Source organism: Atractosteus spatula, chromosome 7 (assembly GCF_055471065.1).
Source record: "Atractosteus spatula isolate fAtrSpa1 chromosome 7, fAtrSpa1.hap1, whole genome shotgun sequence".
In the NCBI taxonomy this organism is placed as follows: Eukaryota; Metazoa; Chordata; class Actinopteri; order Semionotiformes; family Lepisosteidae; genus Atractosteus; species Atractosteus spatula.
The window spans coordinates 3,977,564-3,996,344 of NC_142712.1; the positions used below are offsets into that span (position 1 = coordinate 3,977,564).

At 39.2% G+C, this 18,781-nt stretch overlaps 1 protein-coding gene across 1 annotated transcript in view; it reads right to left on the minus strand.

Moving 5' to 3' along the window:
* The window catches only part of gap43 (growth associated protein 43), a 39,390-nt gene extending 27,242 nt beyond the window's left edge, over nt 1-12,148 (minus strand). Inside the window, exon 1 of the mRNA XM_088920560.1 lies at nt 11,855-12,148. Within this exon, the coding sequence (XP_088776686.1) occupies nt 11,855-11,884 (30 nt within the window). The 5' untranslated portion in view covers nt 11,885-12,148. The remainder of the gene's footprint in view (nt 1-11,854) is intronic.
* Between the last annotated feature and the right edge of the window lie 6,633 nt (nt 12,149-18,781).

An 18,781-nucleotide genomic window follows, 5' to 3' on the forward strand; every position in this document is an offset into this window, starting at 1 on the left:
AGAGTCCCCGTCATTCTCAGAATCTGGGGTTTGGAAAAAACAGAAGAGCTACCAGTGATCTCTGCTTCTTGATTGATCTTATTATAACCCTGGCTTTCAATATAAACACAAAGGAATAAACTGGAGGGTCATTCAGCCTGCTGAGGTATGTTGCCTTTATTGTCCCAACCTCAAGCTGGCATCTAATTGCTTCACATCTGCTGTTGTCCCACACTGGCTCTACAAGGCAGAAACACGCAGCACTCTGTAATTGCTGCGCTTGATATATTGCAATACGCTGTCAGTTATTACATTGTTACAAATGGGGAATGTGATGAACCTACAAAATAAGGAGGTTATTAAATCAACATGCACAAATCAGGTTCTGCCACCAGTCTGCTCATCAAGCAAGTTTTAAAGATTGATAATTTCACCCCCGAAAGTCAGCATCTACAGTAGATAAGACTAATATTCATTACACAACATGCATTGTAAGCAAAAGTTACACTGTGCGCAGCTCTTTACAATTTAGTGAGGTGGAGGATGGATGCTCCCTCGTTTTCTCTCCTCCTTCTTCCCTTTTATAAAGGCTATTCCTGTATTTACATGACATTACATCTATGTACCATTTCTATAGAGACTTAATGACCTCACTTGGAATGTCAGAGTTGGATTTTATATTTCAATATGGCTGATTTAATGATTTACCAGTGACTTTCTTTAACTGGAGCAACACCTTTTGATCAGCCCTGTCTTCCTCCATGCTGCCTTTCCTCATGATTCATTGACAGATTGTGTACTGTGTGAATTCAGCAAAACAGTCACCATTGTCTTAAATGTTCAGAATGAGATGGAAGCTGGAAGCATACAAAATTTGCTAACCTTGCTTTATCTTTTTCTTTAATCTTTTCCCCAGTCACAACAATATTGATCAAATACAGTACATTTATCATTTGGAATGTGATTTTCTATGTCTTTTCTTTAAGATGGAAAAGAGTTAATACTTTTTAAATCCTTTTTTCACAGCTAAAGCAACAGCAGTGTTTTTTTGGCCAATTTTAACCTAATTTCAATTTATTACAGCTACAAACTCAAGTTCACTTTATACTCCTTCTGCATGATACACATTATCCCAATGAGAAGGAGCCAATGAAGGGCACTTTGGATCAAAGTGTCAGCCAAAGAATTTACTGTAGCAAGTCAGGAGAATCAAATTCTGTTTCAGATCTCCGGATACCTGGATTAAGATTCCTGCTGGTCGTCAGTGTACAAGGCCTGCATCTTTGCCTGGGCAACACTCTGGCACCCAAAGCACTCAGGGAAAGGGGCTCCTCCCTTTGGTCCTGCTTGTGTCCCACCACCAGCACGTACATCTAATTACCGTCTCTTGACCATCGATCAGGTTTACACTCCAGGCCTTGACAAATGGGGCCAGTTTTGGCTTTAGAAATCGAAAGATACTTCCCGCTGTCAGCCTTTAATTCCATGAGCACCGGCCTGTAATAAATGGCAGGTGATTCAAGTGCATCAGGACTTGCGTGCGGCGGGGAAGATTCAGCATGGAAGTGCGGCCCACGCCAATTAGCATCCTCTCCCTGAGGCCCTGATGCAACCTGAGCACTGCCAGCTGGGGGAGGGGTGTCAGGCCAGGACCTCCCCTCCCAGCAGAAGATCAATGACCGGAGCAGGGGCCACCTTACGAGGACATACGTTATGCTAACAAGACAAACACACCGTAGTGTGTGCCGCAGCAAATGCAAAACAGCACTTTGGCACATGAAGCTGGATACAAGCCTTGCTAAAAGCACTAATAAGCAGATTGTAGCCATCAGCACAGCATTGGACTGTAAGAGAAAGGTGTACTTGTTTTGTACAGTTGAAAACAAAAACTTACAAATAAAATATTGCAAATCATCAAGAAGACACCTCTCATGAAATAGATTAATGAATAAATAGAAATATATGCATTTTCAGTCCTTAGAATTCACTCATTCAAATGGTGCAGTACAGAGCAATTGAGTGAATATGGAGATAGACGCAGTGTAATGAATCTAATTAGCTGTCAGCCAACAGACATTGCAAGGAATCTAAATGATCAGATAATTCCCCCAATTAGTTCTGCAATATTATTTGCTAAAACAACTGCAAATATTAGTGTTGTTTAAAAAAATAAATAAAACACTAATTCATTACTGGTGCACGTAGACTGATCAGCAGAGACTTTCTCTTTCTGACATTGTTGTTAATTATTCTGTTTCTATTAATGCACCTTCCTGTGGGTTTTTCAGGAATAAACACTTGAATGCTGCCTCTTAATTTGAGAAAGTGACACGTCTCACTGTCATTCAAAGCTACACCACCTAGGGCTAAAGGGAGGAAGAGATAGAAGAGAGAAAGTAAAAAGGCATCATTTCAAGACGAAGAGATCAATAACTCACATTCCCACTTGAGCTCTGAGATTTGAAGCTCATCAACCCAATGTTTTTGCAAAGCACAGAAGGTTCAACATATTTCTGCAGCATATTTACTTCATTAGAGAAACCCCTTTCACATCTCAGCTTGAAACAAATACGTTACATTTTAATTTTAAGCAGAATAAATAGTGGTAACTAATGGTGGTGGTAACTTATCTGTTATCTGTTATCAGTGTGGCTGACAAAAAGATTTTTGTTCACTGTTTAACAGTGAGATTGGATAGTGAAATAATCAAAAAAACAAAATTCAAATCAAAAAGTATACTTTACTAACAATCTGTAGTGTGATTTTTTAATAAAGCTGTGGCAACACATGTAACCTGATTAAAACATCTGATAGGATAATACAGTGTACTGGACTGCATGGTAAAGACATATTGAAATTTCCATTTGTTTAAGGAAGAAAGGAAACCTGATCTGAGCAGGCTTCATCAGAAGGAATAGTTCAAAATTATATAATATCGAGAAGAAAAGGAATTAGTCAGAATCTTAACCGAGTGCCTGACAGCAGGTTTAGGAGGAGAAAGCTGGAAAAGAAAGAACCGAGCCTGAATCTGGTGTAATGGTTGCTGCAGGAAGTGAAGCTGACAGAGCAGTGGGAGAGACACTTCTCTCTAGGCGAAGTAAAAGGATGCCTGCTGCTGGCCTTCCCTCGGCTGTTAGGCAGCCCTGCGTGTGTCACAGACATGAATGACATATTCAGATTTTTCATTTTCATCTGCACCATACAGCTACAATAAAAACCCATTCATGTTTACTGGGGCGGAATAGTAGACGGAACTGTTTAATATATAAAGAGATATTAAAGATGATTTTGGCTATTTTAATCTGTACTGCTTTGTAAGTAGGATGTGTTGAGACAGCTCATTCGGTCTGTCACCTTTTGGAGGAGATGAGATCCATTATTTTACCCAAGAAAAACCTGAATTCTTTTTGTTATATTTATATTGATTAACATATTTATATTTCATATTTAATAAAGCTAGGAAATGTAAATAGCTGGGTCCTGGTAATTAATGTAATTTGCCCTTTTCCTTTCTCTAGCTGTTGCTGTTAGTAGCGGCAGTGTTTGATTAAATTTTTAGTAGAAATTTTGTTGAGTTTTCAAGTCAAATGGCTTTTTTACTTGTGTATTTAGCAGGTAGATAAATCAAAATTTATATACGGGGACATTTCAACACCACACCCAAAAGGTGAGATGAACAAGTTCTGCATCCGTTCTCCATTATTCTCTTAGTTTAGACTAGCAGCAGTTAGGTTTTACTATATATCCATCTAAAACATGTAGGGCTACACCTTTTTTATTTTAAAATGATTAACACACACGTCCTCTCTTCTATGCTCTGCCTCATTTCTATGCTACTCTGTAAAGCCAATTACATTCAATTTTGTTTTTTTTCCCTATCATCTCTCCTCCCTCTGTGCAATGCAATGATGTTTTTTCGGATTGTATTGTGTCATATTAAGAAGCCTTCTCCACAGCCGAAACGTTGTTTCCTTTCTTCTCTTTTCAGCATGGAATAAACCCGTTACCTGTTCCTTTGCAGCCTACGCATGCTGACGCAGCTCCCTACTTGAACTACTTGTGTCATATTATATGTTTATTGAGGTTATCAATGCATTATCTGTTAAGTAAGGAACTAGTATTGTATATCAACAGAACTTTAGTATATTTAAATAAATCATAGCCTAGCCAATAGCTACAAACCCACAGCAGAGCTGAAGTCAACTGCTACCCCAATTAACATTGAGAAAACATTGATAACATTGACACATTTTCCACTGTTAAATACTACAACTGGTAAATTCTAAAGGCTATTATTCTTCACATTATGGTGATAAGATCTTTAGATGTAGATTATATGCTTGAAGCATTACGAAGAAAGCCATGGACATTACACGAATGAATGATCTGATCCTTGCCAAGGATTCAGGACAGCAGGCATTCTCCACTGTGCCCTGTTACAGCACCTGGGCTGGTTGTGAATGCAGCTTGACCATCTGTTCCCATTTTGTGAATCTGATCACCTGGATCAGCATTTATAAGAAAGCAGAGCATTACTTACTGACAGATCATGGCTGAGAAAGAAGAGTGTGGAGACTTTTATCTACACTGTGCCCTGGCAGTAAAGTCTTTTATCAGTATTAATTGAAAGATAATTAAAAGGACACTGTTATGTGATGGTGTGTGATCTATTATTAATAAAGTCTTTAGCGTTGAGTCAATATGCTGATTTTTCTTCCCTTTAGAAGAACCATGTTTGCATTACAGATTTTTTATTTTTCTTTGCTTTAACTGCATATAGATTAAACCTGAAAAATGCCTGACTACAGACTACCTGTACTGGTTTGTATTTTCAATTTAGTGGGAGGGAGAAATTCTCTGGGTTTGGCACTATTCTAATCTTTTGGTCCAGAACCTGGGGCACCACCCCTCTCCTCATAATCATTACAAACCAGAGAGATGTGTGTGTGTCATGGTTCCCAGTCAGATGTGTGGGGACTTCTGGGGGTTTACTGGGGACTGCAGATGAGGTTCCCATTGCAAATGGTCTTGTCCAGGCTTACAGAGCAACATGTAAAATCAAGGCTCTCACTCAATTTTGACAAGGCCAGCCGGTCTTCTATTAATTTTTTTTTGGATAATTAATAGCAACATAATTTTTAACAGCTAACTTAAAAAGCCCTTCTAATTTCATGAAGCCACTTATTCCCGGCCAGCGCCACAACAACCAGGAACCAGACTAGACTACACCCAGAATGTGCAGGACACACAAACACTCGCGTTAGAGACACAGTATGACTGTGAAAGGTTAGAGGAAAAAGACGTCTCGAGAAACGATTGAGAACCCATGCTTTGTAAAAAATTACATTTTTTGAAAGCTGTGTATGATAAACAAAAATCCAACACAAATTCATGAACAGAAAAAAAAACACAATTATGTACCATGATATTTTATTCTGTATGGCACTAAAAGATGAGATGTTAAAGTCCCTTCACCAGCTATTTTGATCTATTTGTTAATTAAATTTAAAAATATTGTTTCAAAATGTTATTTTTGCCAACCTTTTAATTGATCACAACAGTAAATGAAGACAAAATTCATGAAAAGTACCTGTAAAGGGGGCCAAATTTTTAGCTGAGCTAAATTGCTACTTAGCAAGGAATATGTTCAAACACATCTTCCAATGCTTCCAATGCATGACAGAGGAGGTGTTCCAGGCCAGAAAACTGTGAAACAATTTTGGTGTGAAACTTTGCGTGCAAGATGAAATAACGAGCGTACAAACAGCACAACTGCAAGTGCCAATCCACTGGTGGACCAGTCAGTGGAAGCAGAATCAATGTGTGCTTCTGGGCAATTACTTAACTGGCAGAAAAAAAGAAACAATTTATACTGACTCACAAAGAAAATGGAACAGTGCACATTTTATATCAATAGTTCAGTCAGCACTTTCTTAGTACTATACATGCATATGGTTACATTGTAAATAGTGAGGAGATTGTGATTAAGTATTATTGCTCCTTTGGATAACAAAATACTGAGCTCTAGTCCTGTAATTTCACAGCAATGTCAAGTGCTTGGTGTTAATGTGAAAACTGCAAGAGATATGGCCATGTCCCTTTTGCATATCTTGAATGAACATGAATGGCTCTTATGAGCATTATTGTATACAGCTTGTCTGGGAAAGAAGATGCCAGGAGATCAAGAGTTCTGCTTCAATAATCAACAGACTCATTCTGAGAGCCCTGTGATGGCCATGACACATCATGGAAGGCAGAATGGTAAGCAAACACTATGTGGCTGCACGTCGTCCAGTCTATCTGCAGAATCATTTACAGGCTGCAGTGGTCAGAGCACGAGAAATTCCAGAACGAATTAACCCACACATCAACAGCATTTCTGCATGAAAGTGATATGCATACTCAGAGACCATTCATGGGAAATTGCTGAGAAAGGAAATCACCATCTTCTGTGTTTCCAGAGAACCTCTAAGGTGGCGACAGAGAACATGGTGGAGGGTTTCATTCACTAGTTTTGCTATTTTTATCCTTTTTAGACCTGATGAAAGATATGGTGTGTGGAAATGTCATGGTGATCCTAATGCTGACTGCAGTTTTATTCAAGCCAACCAGCGGGACAGTGGAAGTACAGTATGATAATGTAAGATCCCCTTTGGTTCTTAAACCAGCAAGCCAATACATAGGTGTTTGTTTTCTGGCTCCTTTGACAAGACTTCATCTTCAGAAAATGGGTGACTTTAGTATTCTTGTTGACAGTTGAAACATATACAATATTAGAAAGTTCAAGAATGCTATTTTTACCATCTACATATCTAGCCAAGCATTGCTTGGTTAAGGCCATTGCACTACCTGTCCAAGTTAGAAACATTTATATGTGTTTTTATTCCACCAAGATTACTCTTCTATACCATCCCAATTACTGGGGTATCCTCCTAGCCATTAAGTAGGCTTATTGTGTCCACAATATTGTAATTTGCTCATTACAAAATTACTCTACACCTGCATATAGATTCAGTCCTTTCTACATTGCAGGTGCTCTCTGCGAGCTTTACCTGCTCATGTTTGAGGTTTTGAACGACGTGACTCAAGGTTGTTTTAAGAATCAACTGCATGCTCTCAGAATTGTCCTGCTTTGAATCTGAGATGCTGATGTGGCAGTCTTACTCTGCTGAAGACCAGGCTCCACAGTGGGCGAATGAGCCCTCTTGTGTGCAGCACTTCGTCCAGGGAGTTCACTGCTCAAACCCATTACAGCCTCTGCCACCGGTGACATTTTAAAGACCCGTCTTCTATCTACAGCTTTTAATGTGTGATTTGGTTTTACTTGAGGTCGTTAATCTGCTGAGCTTCTTTTCCACAACTTTTCATTTCCTTCTATTATGTATTACAGTTGTGCTACTGTTCACCACTTTGTGTTTGTTGTATCGTTCTTATTTTGTAGCACAGTATCAGAGTAGCTCATACTGGAGCAGTAAATCAAGTGATAAAGGATCTCTGCTGTTAATGTATGAATCAACTTGATTTTTGCAAATTTAACAGACAGCTCAGTGAAGGTCCTGCTCTTAACACCAAAACGTAACCAAAAACCACGTGGATCAAATTAATTTGTTAACAGGAATGTAACGACCACAAAAGATGTATATGGTCTTTTGCGGATGATAGCTAGAATTTTTCTAGTCATTGACGTCACAGATGCCCAAGCTGCTGTCCCAGCTGTCACTCAGCTAATGCAGTAAGAATATACAGTATAACAGTTATATATTAATTCCTGTTATCCTACATACAGGTGAATATACAAATGGGACAGTAACTACAGCACACAAGACAGACCACGCATTTAAGAGATGTAGAAAAAATATTTATCCATCAGTTACTTATTGATAACATTGATAAATCCCATTGCCTTCACTCTCTCATTAGCTTTGCTAAATTGGATTTTTAGGTGTCTTTGTCCTATCTTTATACTCTGTTTTAAATTAGAGAGGCAATGAAATCAATTTGAACAGCAATAGCATTATGCACTTCAGTCCAATTGAATGAATGAATATAAAGTGCCAGTGTGATATTCATCACGCAAGAGGAACCGAGAATCGAAAAAAAACTTTATCCACCAGTATCTTTATATACCTTTCTCAAACTATGAACAAACTGGAGTTTGACACATGTAGCAAAAAGCTCACTAGAGTCTTTGTTTCTGTTAAAAAGATCAAAATAGAAAAAACTTTCCCAAGGGCAGGACTGATTCTACTCCCAGGAAGTACACAACATCTACACCAAAATAACTGAAAAAAAAAAACATTTTGGAACAAGACTTAAGAAACTGAGCTATATTTCCTACCACCTAAACTTCTCAAAACTTAATGCACATCGTAATTTGGAAATGTGCAAATAATTAATAAGCTGGTAGCTTTAAAGGACCTGATCCTAAACATCTACTTAAAACAGTAGAAATATCTTAAATGGATCAAGCTGTGTAAGGATTATTTTAACAGGCCATGTTGGTGCTGGTGTCTCAGAGCTAGGATTTCCTAATCATGCTTTCACAAAGGATAGTTAAGATTTATTTTTATTTAAATTTTTCCATTTAAATTTGAGTTCACACCACTGTATAGCAAGAACGTTTAATAAAATAATAGCATGTAGCTTAAATAATAATGTCTTATGGTCTAAGGTTAAAGGCTGTGTGTTTCTGTTTGCTTTTTTTTCAAAGAAGATACACATTTACATTTAATTCTACAACTCTGCTACATACATATGAAAAATTAATCACAATATTAAAATACATGTCGCCAGTATCATAAATATGAAAGTAAGTAACCATCTAGCCAGAATCGTTTAATCCTATCTTCATTTTGAAGGAGCATATTGATTTGTAACCAGGCCATTATTGACACTTCTCATTTTAGTCCCTTCATTGTCATGTAAATCAGATAAAGGTAAAAACGATAAAGAAATTGCAAGACTCCTTTGTAAGGCCCATTTCTCTTAATGCTTCCAATGTGAAAAATACCATTTGTTTGTAATTAAAAGAGTTGGGAGTTTCAATTAAGACAACCCAGCGTGCACAACATTTTTTAAGAAAAGGTAGTTTAGGGACATTGGTATGGTGTGGATTTTATTGGGGCTTAAATTCCTGTGAGAAAACTCAGCATCTTGAAGCCCTTTGTCTTTACAGTGGGGACTAAGTGAGCAGGAACGCACCACACCCTTGTGTAGAGGCTGGGCTTTCCATTAAAAAGGCTTGGGGAGCTTTTTCTGCAATGACATCTTCTCGCCTGGCTGAGGCCTCCAATGGGGACCTCATTGTGGGAGACAGCAGTATTAAGTCACACTGAGTGCTAGAAGCATGCCAGATTTGATGCTGCTAGTGGGAATTCACATTGGTTACAAATCATCCTACTGCCATTAAATGGCGAGAGACAACATGCATGGATCAGCTTTCATTTGCTTTTCTGCATAGACCCTCTCCCTCTGCTTTCTGCTGTATTAATCATGTGCTACAGTATGTGATGAAGAAAAGGTCCAGAGATTCTGTAAGCATTTTGGGTGTTACCATAGATCTTGATGTAATTCTAATCCTTGTTTAGGATTAGGTTAGCAAGGTTAGGAGTCCCTGATCAATAGCAGAAAATCACACTTATTCAGTTTCTCTTTTTTTTTTTGCTTTTTGTTTCAGGACATTGTACAAATGAAGCTTATATTTTTTTGCATATTAAAATTAACAGATCTTAAAAAAAATGTTTCGTGCTTTACATTAATGTATGGATTTGAATACTGTTTTGGTATGGCCACTTGCAGTTTTTATTCGGACACTGAATTGCTCACTTTGGTTGAAACGATGTGTTTTATGAGAGTATGTGAATCGAACGCGTTGCTAGAGAATCAATGCAGTCTGCAGCTGAAGCCCTCCATGTGCTGTGTGCTGTATAGTGTGCCTACTCACACTGCACCACACCCTTTCTTCCAGATGCCTTCTGCAGGAGAAAAGAGCAGGGGGCTTGATCACATTATCCTGGAAATATTTTATGCTGATTTGTGTTAGGACTCTAACAACATGGTCAAACAGTTCTAATTTACAAAACAGCATTTTTCCTTCTTATTTCTTTTCTATAAATGCATATATGACTACATACTTTCTTAAAATGAAGATGTATAATAATCTTGGAATAAACCACTGTTAAAACTCGATCTTCTATTTTCTGATTACTTACTTACTACTTTCTCATTATTAGTTTCTTCTTTTAGCAATACACAGACAAGCTGAACCCAGGCTCAGCACCTCTGCCAGGAACAAAGGTGCCACACCCACCCTTCAGATGTCTGTAGTCTCACCTCAGCCCTCTCTGTCTCCCACTACTGCAACCTGATGGATTTTTATCCTTCATCAATGAATATTGGGCTAAGTGAATTTACAGCTGCATTTCCAAATTAAATGACCTGTTAAGATGCTGTTGAAGCTGCATTACAATTTTGGCTGTTATGCAAAAGCAAAAAAAAAATTCAGTGAATTCTTGGGTATTCAAGAACAGAACAGGAATTCACATATACAATGCATAACTTTCTTCTTAAAAAATAATGTGACATCTTTTTTTAAATAGTGTCTAATGTTAAATGCGGTATGGGTATACTGAAAGAAAGATGCCTCACCCATTCTCTTGCAAAGTGCACTGCATGACTCATACCAGCTGACATTTAAAAGACAATCAGGTGTGCTATAAACCCTCCAATATTAGCCTTGACATTTGGCTCTTAAGTGAAATGGTCAATCAAGCATTGCAATTTTAAAGCAAACCCAGGCATCTGTGATGAAAAATGCACCATGTAGCACTTAAAGTAAGAAATGGTCATGCACAAAATCACACTCTTTGGTCCAACAATTAGCAAGCATCCAAAAAGTAATTAGCAGATACAGCAATGTACATAAATTAAAATGGTAAACCATTACAAATTAAATCACATATGAAGAAATTTTTCAGTTCTCAAAGATCTGCCCCATGCTTCTATAATGCATATCGTTTTATAGGAAGCAATAACCCTAATATATGAGATGCTAATAAAGAGCAACACCCAAAACCAGATGCAGGTATAATGAAGTTATTCAAGATCCTAACCTAAAGCAATAATCCTACAAGACATTGATTCATTTGTCCACACCTGCTTCCCATGACCACCACCAAGTCCTGTACATTTTAATTCAGATATAATTTCTTTTTTCCCATGTATGTCTTACATGTGATACTGCACATTACAGTCTATTACTATTGTAATGTCAATTTGCAATCAGAAGGGTTACTAGTGTTTTCAACTTTTACATCTCAAACCTGAGCTGTGATATAGCTCAGTAAGAGGGGAAATCGGAAAACATTAGCATGGTTGTCTAAAACTGATTTGTTACTATTACTTTACTGGTTACTATTTCTACCAATATTGTGAGACTCCCTGAACATTAGGAACGCTAATAATACCGGGAGGTGTGGGTGATAATCGTATAATTCAACCAAGCTATCAGGCACATGAAAATGAATACGACTAATATTCATTTTGTAGATATACTGTAAAAATCCATATTGTAGAAGCTAGGTTCACAAATCATTTTAAACATGCTGCCTACTGCTAATACCGGCACAGCAAACAGTATGTCTGCCTCAACCACAAGTACCAGAAGTTAATATTCCAATATGACTATTTATTCTCTGAATTATTTCTGAAACAGTGTACTGTCAATGTAGCCTGCAATCTAATGTACAACCATTAACAAGCATGCTTCTAAAAGATATACATGCATTATTTAACAAGAATGTCAAATATTTTAAGAAAATAAAATGAATGCATGTAAAATGGCAGAAGTCACATTTTAAAGATCTGGAGCAGTTACCTGTTTTGTTCTCCTAATGCAGCACAACATGATTGTAGTATCCTCCTTTCCTTTCTTTTCCTTCTCTCCCTGTTTCTCTCACTCTTTCCTCCCTCTCTCTCGCTCTCTCTCGCTCGCACTCACACACACACACCCTGGCTGTATCAGCAGCTGAGTCGCCTAATGCTTTTACTCATCACAATTTGCGCACACACTCTCACACAGTCTGGCTCCCAGCGCCTCACTGTGACTTGCTGGCTTACAATGGCTACAAGCCCACCCCCTCACCCCCTCCTGACTGAGCTGAAACCCACCCAACCTTCTCCTCAATCCCCTCCTCCATTGCACATTTACCTACTCCCAGAGCTGCTACCCCTCCCAGTCTTGCTGTCCTTATGAATTATTGAATGCCTCCAATCTGGATTCAGACAATTCACATTTTGCAAGCTTTTTAAGGGGTGGTGGCTGTGTGAACAAATCCTGTTCAGGAAAAGGGGTATCCCCATCTAAATCATTTGATAATTTTGGAAACACAGTTGGAGCTATTTAAAATGTCTATGACAATATACATTATATTTTTAAAGAAGCAACAATACAGCCCTCTGTTGCAATTACCCATCTTTCCTGCTTTTATGCTGTAGAGTTTTTGCAAAACACTTCAACAGGAATCAATTATATATATGTAGACATATATGTAAAAAGCAAGCAATTCACACACCATATTTACTGACAATGCACAGGCACATATGCATTCACTCACAGAAGGGAGCATGCCCATTAGAAAGTAGCAAAGGCTTTAGTCTTTAGTATGCGAAAGATTCCCTTTCCTGATGTGCTGCAACTGAACCACCTTCCCATCCAACCCCGCCCTCTGGCCGGTGCACACACACACACACATTCACCTGCTCGAGACGCCACAAGCCTTTAGATTTCCTCCCTGGGTTTTCCCCTCTGTGCGGAGCATACTGACTAAACCCTCCCCCCCAAAAAATAGTGCAGTTCCTCTGCTGAGATTTTCAACATGAACATTTAGTCATTTCTGTCTCCATTAGCATGGACACACAGTCCAAAAACCTGTGCTCGGTTCAGCTGTTACTATTTCCAATCCTCCTCCAGTCCGTAATGGAGAATGCGGTGGCTTTCCTTTGTTCCTCAGTTCCGTTACCACCTCACAAGATGCTGCCTTCCAGTCAGCGCCATGAATCACAGTCATCAGAAGTACTTAGGCAGCCCAGTTCAAGGAGTTTTCCCATTTAAAAGAACCAGCCAGAAGAAACTGCTCATGGAAACGAGAGTAATGACAGTTTAGTGAGGAAAAACAGAAAAAAATAGCTTTTAAATATATTGGATATGTTGAGAAATCTATACAATACATCATCGATTATATCAAAGGAATTGAAAATGTGTAATTCTATTGTATTGATTAAGAGGTTGTCAAAAGCCCACAGTGTTTTCATCTTTTAGCTTTGACCACAATCACCAAGTTATTCATAATTCTTAGGTCAACGGTGTTTCAGAACCCTCTGAAGGCTCAATATTTGTTGAACATAGTGAGGGTAACATAGCACTGCTGATGTACATTCCATACAATTTCATCAGCTGGAGACCCATTGCTAAAATGTAAGACTGGAATCCGTATTTGATTTAATCCTTAATGGATTTCAAAATACAGCACAATAATTCCAAATGTGAATTTGTACTTTCACAGATGCTCTACTTTTGGGAAAGGTACCACATTGAAGTCATGCACATGGAACAATTTAGCATTTCACAGGTGTGTTAAAACTTACTAAATCTCATGGATCTAAATGCAAACAATGCATTCTTAAATTTGCTGACTCAGTGATTTCTCAAAGGTGATGGACTGACCACAGAATAAAATGTATTTCATTTACTCCCTTAACCCATGTACAGTTTCCTCAGTTTGTTGCTTTAAAGTTTTTAGATGTGACAACTTGAAGTGGCAATTAATATTTGTTCTATAGATGTAGCGTATTCCACACATACAAAGAAAATAATAACCTATATTAATAAATTAATAAATAAATAAAGTCACATAAAATTACCTTAACGACGCACACAAATTGCTCAGGGGCCTGTTTGTGTGCAGTAACCGTGGTTCGCATGAGTTCAGAATAAATACATCCGTCTCCGTAAGGGAATTCAAGCAAAGATTCGACCATAAAGACCAAGGAGCACTCAAAACAACTCCGGGATTAAGCTGTAAAAAGGCACAGGCCAAGAGAAGGGTATTGAGCTTTTCAAAGACACCGAATATCCCTTATGAGTTGGACACGGTGAAGCTGGTCACTGAGGAGTGGAAGGTGCTGCCAGGATGAGGACGTCCCTCCAAACCGAGCAGCTGGGCCACTGGGGAAGTGGTTAGATGTGAGGCTGACAAAACACCTGAAAGCGCCATGGAGTTTCAATGTGTGACACTGGAGAAAATGTCTTTGGGTAAAGGCTGGCCTCTGTGGCAGAGTGGCAAGAAGGAAAAAAAAAACAGCTCAAACCTCAAATGGAGTTTGCAGCAAGACATGTAGGTTTTGTGTTGCAGTCAGATGAGACAAGAGTGGTACATTTTTAGTGCACACAACATTCCACAGCACCCAGCTAGCACTGTTCCTGCTGTCAAGCAATGCGGTGGTCTCATCAGCAAGGACTGGGGCACATGGCAAGGCTGAGGGGAAAACGGATGGAGCAAAGTATTGGCAAGTCTTCAAGGAAAACCTACTGTACCTGCAGCAAGAGAATGACGCAAAGCACCAGGCGGAAGCCTCACTGGAGTGGATTAAGGATAAGAATGTAAATGTCCTCGAGTGGTCCAGTCAGTTTCCTGACTTGAATCTGTTATGTCCTTCCCATTGGCTGCGCTGTGGGTGGAGTTAGCAGTGCTCTGTCAGCCAGTTACATCACCGCCTCCTGGCTTCTCCACACCAGTTGCCCAGGAAACGGAGCACCTGGAAGGGGTTTTCGGGCATGCCCCAGCCGGTTGCGGGGCTCAACAAAGTCCTGGATCCGAAAGCACTCTGGGCTCCGTCATTCTGCCTTGTCACTGAGCCCCTCAAGCATGGTTCCTGTGTCTCCCTGCCTCATCTGTCAATCTGCCTGTCTGTCCTGGTCTGCACTGGAACTCCATCTGGTTGCCCTCACGTATTCCTGTCAGCCTGGTGTTCCCTCTCAGATTCCAGTCAGCACAACAGGGAGAGACTGATGAGCAAATCTGCCAGGAATGGGCAAAAATTGCACAAAACTGTGTGTAAAGCTGGAAGAGACCTACCTGGAAAGACCTACACCTGTAATTGCTGCCAAAGGTGCTTCCACCAAATATTGAGGTCACAGGTCTGTGTACAGTACTTATTGTACGACAACATATTTCAGTTTTTTACCTTTAGTTTTGCTGTCATTCACTGTTATGTATCTCCCCCTTAGAAGCATTCAGTTCAGGCATTCTGGTCTTGAATAAATTGTTAAGTTAAACAAAGTGTGCACTGTGTGTGGGATAAGTGCAGGTCCCCCTGCCCTTGCCAGGATTCAGTTCTGGTTATTTGGGGGTTCTGAGCACGTGCTGTACAGCACCACGCCCCAGGCAATGGATAACTCCACCACACAAAAACATCAGGTCTTGTGCCACCGCAGAGTTCTACACTCCTTGCGTTGTCAGTGCACTGAACCTGTGATGTTACATGTTGATGACAAATGTTGTCTCATATTCACCATTTTGTAAATGAATAAAAAAAACAGGACACCACAGAAAGGGGAGTCACTTCCAACAGAGATAAGTGTGACCATTTGACAAAGACTTAAGGCTTCCACGTTTTTAACTTGACAAAAGAAAAGTCACGCATACAGTGTGTAGTAGGATAACCAGTGCCTTCGAAATGAGGTCTCAGATTATGACTTTTAATTCTTTGCCTAATTAATAGCTGGTATTGGAGACTGCTCAGTTTCATAGCTTCTAAGCAAAAAAACTCACAAAAGTAGAGCTCATTTCTGTTTTTTCCACCCCCCGAGTTGAATCAGCAACACCTTAGTCTCACTTCAGCTGTAACAGGTATTGACCTGTTTATTTAATCACAGCACTACACCTGCTTTGCATTGCAACTGCTGTGAATAGGGTTTAAGACAGTGTGAGTCCCTCAGTTGAAGCAGTAAAGTTTTCCCAACTGGTCTGACTAACACATCCTTATTACGGCACATCCTTATTATTTGAATCCCCGCTGGAGGAATTTCAGTTTCATAAATCCCTCCTGAAAATAGTTTCTTACAGGCACCCTGTAAAAACTAAGCTAAACATTTCTCTCTTAATGCTGAGTTCAGACTCAATCACTGCCTGTTCTTCAGGGAGAGAGTACGGTTATCAAGGTGACCTACTGAGGGATTTTACAGTTGGGAAGGAAATTATATTGTTGCCCGTTTCTCACACTCAGCTGTTACAAACCTAGGAGAACTAATCTTGCCATATGGAGACAGGGCGTCTCTCAAGTCAAGCTCCTCTTTTTTCTATTTGGTCGCTTCTCACATCATTTTGAAAGCATTTTCTGCCCTGTATTTTTAAATACACAACAACTAAAGGGGATATGAGCACTTACAATGATGTTTTAAGTGTCCTGATCTCAGTGGCTGGGGTTTTGGATAACATTATAACTAATTTATGTCTAATTTTCTTTTACACTTTATAAATAACTTTGGTGTCTCAGTCAGGAAACTCTTTTCACTAGGGACATTCAAATACATATTTTACAGCATCATAAAGCTGGGGATGTTTTTTTTCTTCAAAACCCTAAATAGTTAAATATCATAATAGATATTCCCTAATGAAGAAGGGCAGAGCATTTTGGAATGTTATTTTTTGGAATGAAAGTGAAAGTGAATGAAAACACTTTCTCCTGCCATTCTATAATATTCTGAAACTCATTTCTGGTGCTTAGTACAGAAATTACCTTAATCATAAAAGATGATAAATGAGTTGATGTGATGTAAATCTCTAGAGCATTGAAGACAGTTCTTCTGTGGGTTTCTGTGATTCAGCATTACTTTTGTGTTTTGTATTTTTTTTCTTTTTTGTTTTGTATTTAGGGGTAGTCGATTTCAGCTATTTTAACTTGCATGCTGTTGCTTGCATGCAGTTCATGAAAAAAACTGCATTGAAGTCCACGGAGATTATTTTTTAAACATGAAATTCTCCAAACAAACTAAACAATCTTTGGAACATATTCAGCTTTGTACTGTCACCGACCCATCTAAAGTAAACAGAATCTGGGTGAGTGCCCTTTGCTTAATGACCTCAAGGGGATCCTAGGGATTTTTAATGAAGAACAGCAAATACTCAAACAGCACCAAACGTATGTAGTTATAATAAATATTTACACACTCATTCACATCATATCTGGAACATTAACAAGTGCCTTGCTTATGTTATGTTCCTCTCCCCCCCTTTAACTCTGCATATAATTCTGAAATTGATTTCTCAATTGATTTTTAAATGATTTTGGAAACCACCAACTCACAAAATATTTAATAATTTTTTGTTTCCATTTAGCAGGTTTTTAGGCTGCGTGTCAGAGGGTGTCTAAGGCACATGTTGTATGTAAAGGGTTATAATAATTGCTTATACTTACATAGCGCTTTTCTGGGCACTCCACTCAAAGTGCTTTACAGTAATGGGGATCCCCTCCACCACCACCAGTGTGCAGCCCCACCTGGATGATGCGACGGCAGCCACAGTGCGCCATAACGCTCCCCACACACCAGCTCTCAGGGGGGATAACAGAGTAATGAAGCCACTTCATAGATGGGGATTATTAGGAGGCCATGATTAGTAAGGGCCAATGGGAAATTTGGCCAGGACGCCAAATTATAGATTCTCAGAAGCTCGACACTGACACTAAATAACACTGTCCGACGAGTGGCCGTACAAAGAAGTATCTGCTGCCATACCAATCAAAGCAGCACATCCAGAGGTACCAAAGAGTTTTTCTGATAAATCTGATTGGTTTCTGTAATCCCTCACTCTAACGATTCATCTGGCTGGGTCAAATAGATTCTCTGTATCATCTGATCATGGCTTTTCCTCCAAAGAGATGGCAACGATCACTAACAGACTGGTTTGGCTAGTAGGGTCAGGACAAAAAAGGACTAGATAACTTTAAGAACAGCAAGAACCCACAGACCTGACCTCTACCGGGACAGTGAGAAAAAAAAAAGAGTTTTGAATCAATCCAGGGCTTTACAGAGGTCAGAAGAACGATTTGAATTTACACTGACCGTGATTTGCTGCTTTCCAGTACTTTTCTGAAAGTAATAAATTTTGATTAACACGGCGGAAAAAACAAAAAGGAAATGGATTCTGCAGTGGTTGTCGCCTAATGCACTCCTGGAAGATTCTGGACACAACTTGGTGTTGCTGGGTATAACAGAGATGGGAGAACAGAACTCCAGTCTCTCGCTGTGCAGTTCCCGTGACACATCGGATTCTCTGAAGAAGCCCTCTGTAAGCAGGCAGATCCAACTTCTCATGCAAGCTATTGTAGACAGACCTATCATAACATTCAAAGCCCAGAAAAGCCAGAACTGTGGGTGTTGAGGATTTTTGTAGTCACTAATTGGCTGCAGCAGTCAATGTGGCATTTTTTTTTTTGCAGTACAAAGTAATCTAAACTCCTCCGGCAGCTTGAGCTCCTCACATTAACATTGCATTTCTACATGTGAAATATTAATATGTATTAAACGTACAGATGTCTTATTTCTGAAACGCATAGCTCTTCAGATCACGTTTGTTCTTTTCCGTGTCCCAGAATTGCAGTGCATGTATCAGAGTCAAACAGGGAAAAATGTTTTTAATGGAAGATTAGTTAAAGTCTGTGACTGCAATCCCTTAGAGCATAGAATAGACACTGAAAGAGTCAGATGAACAAATTAAAAATCCATTTACATCGCACATCCTCC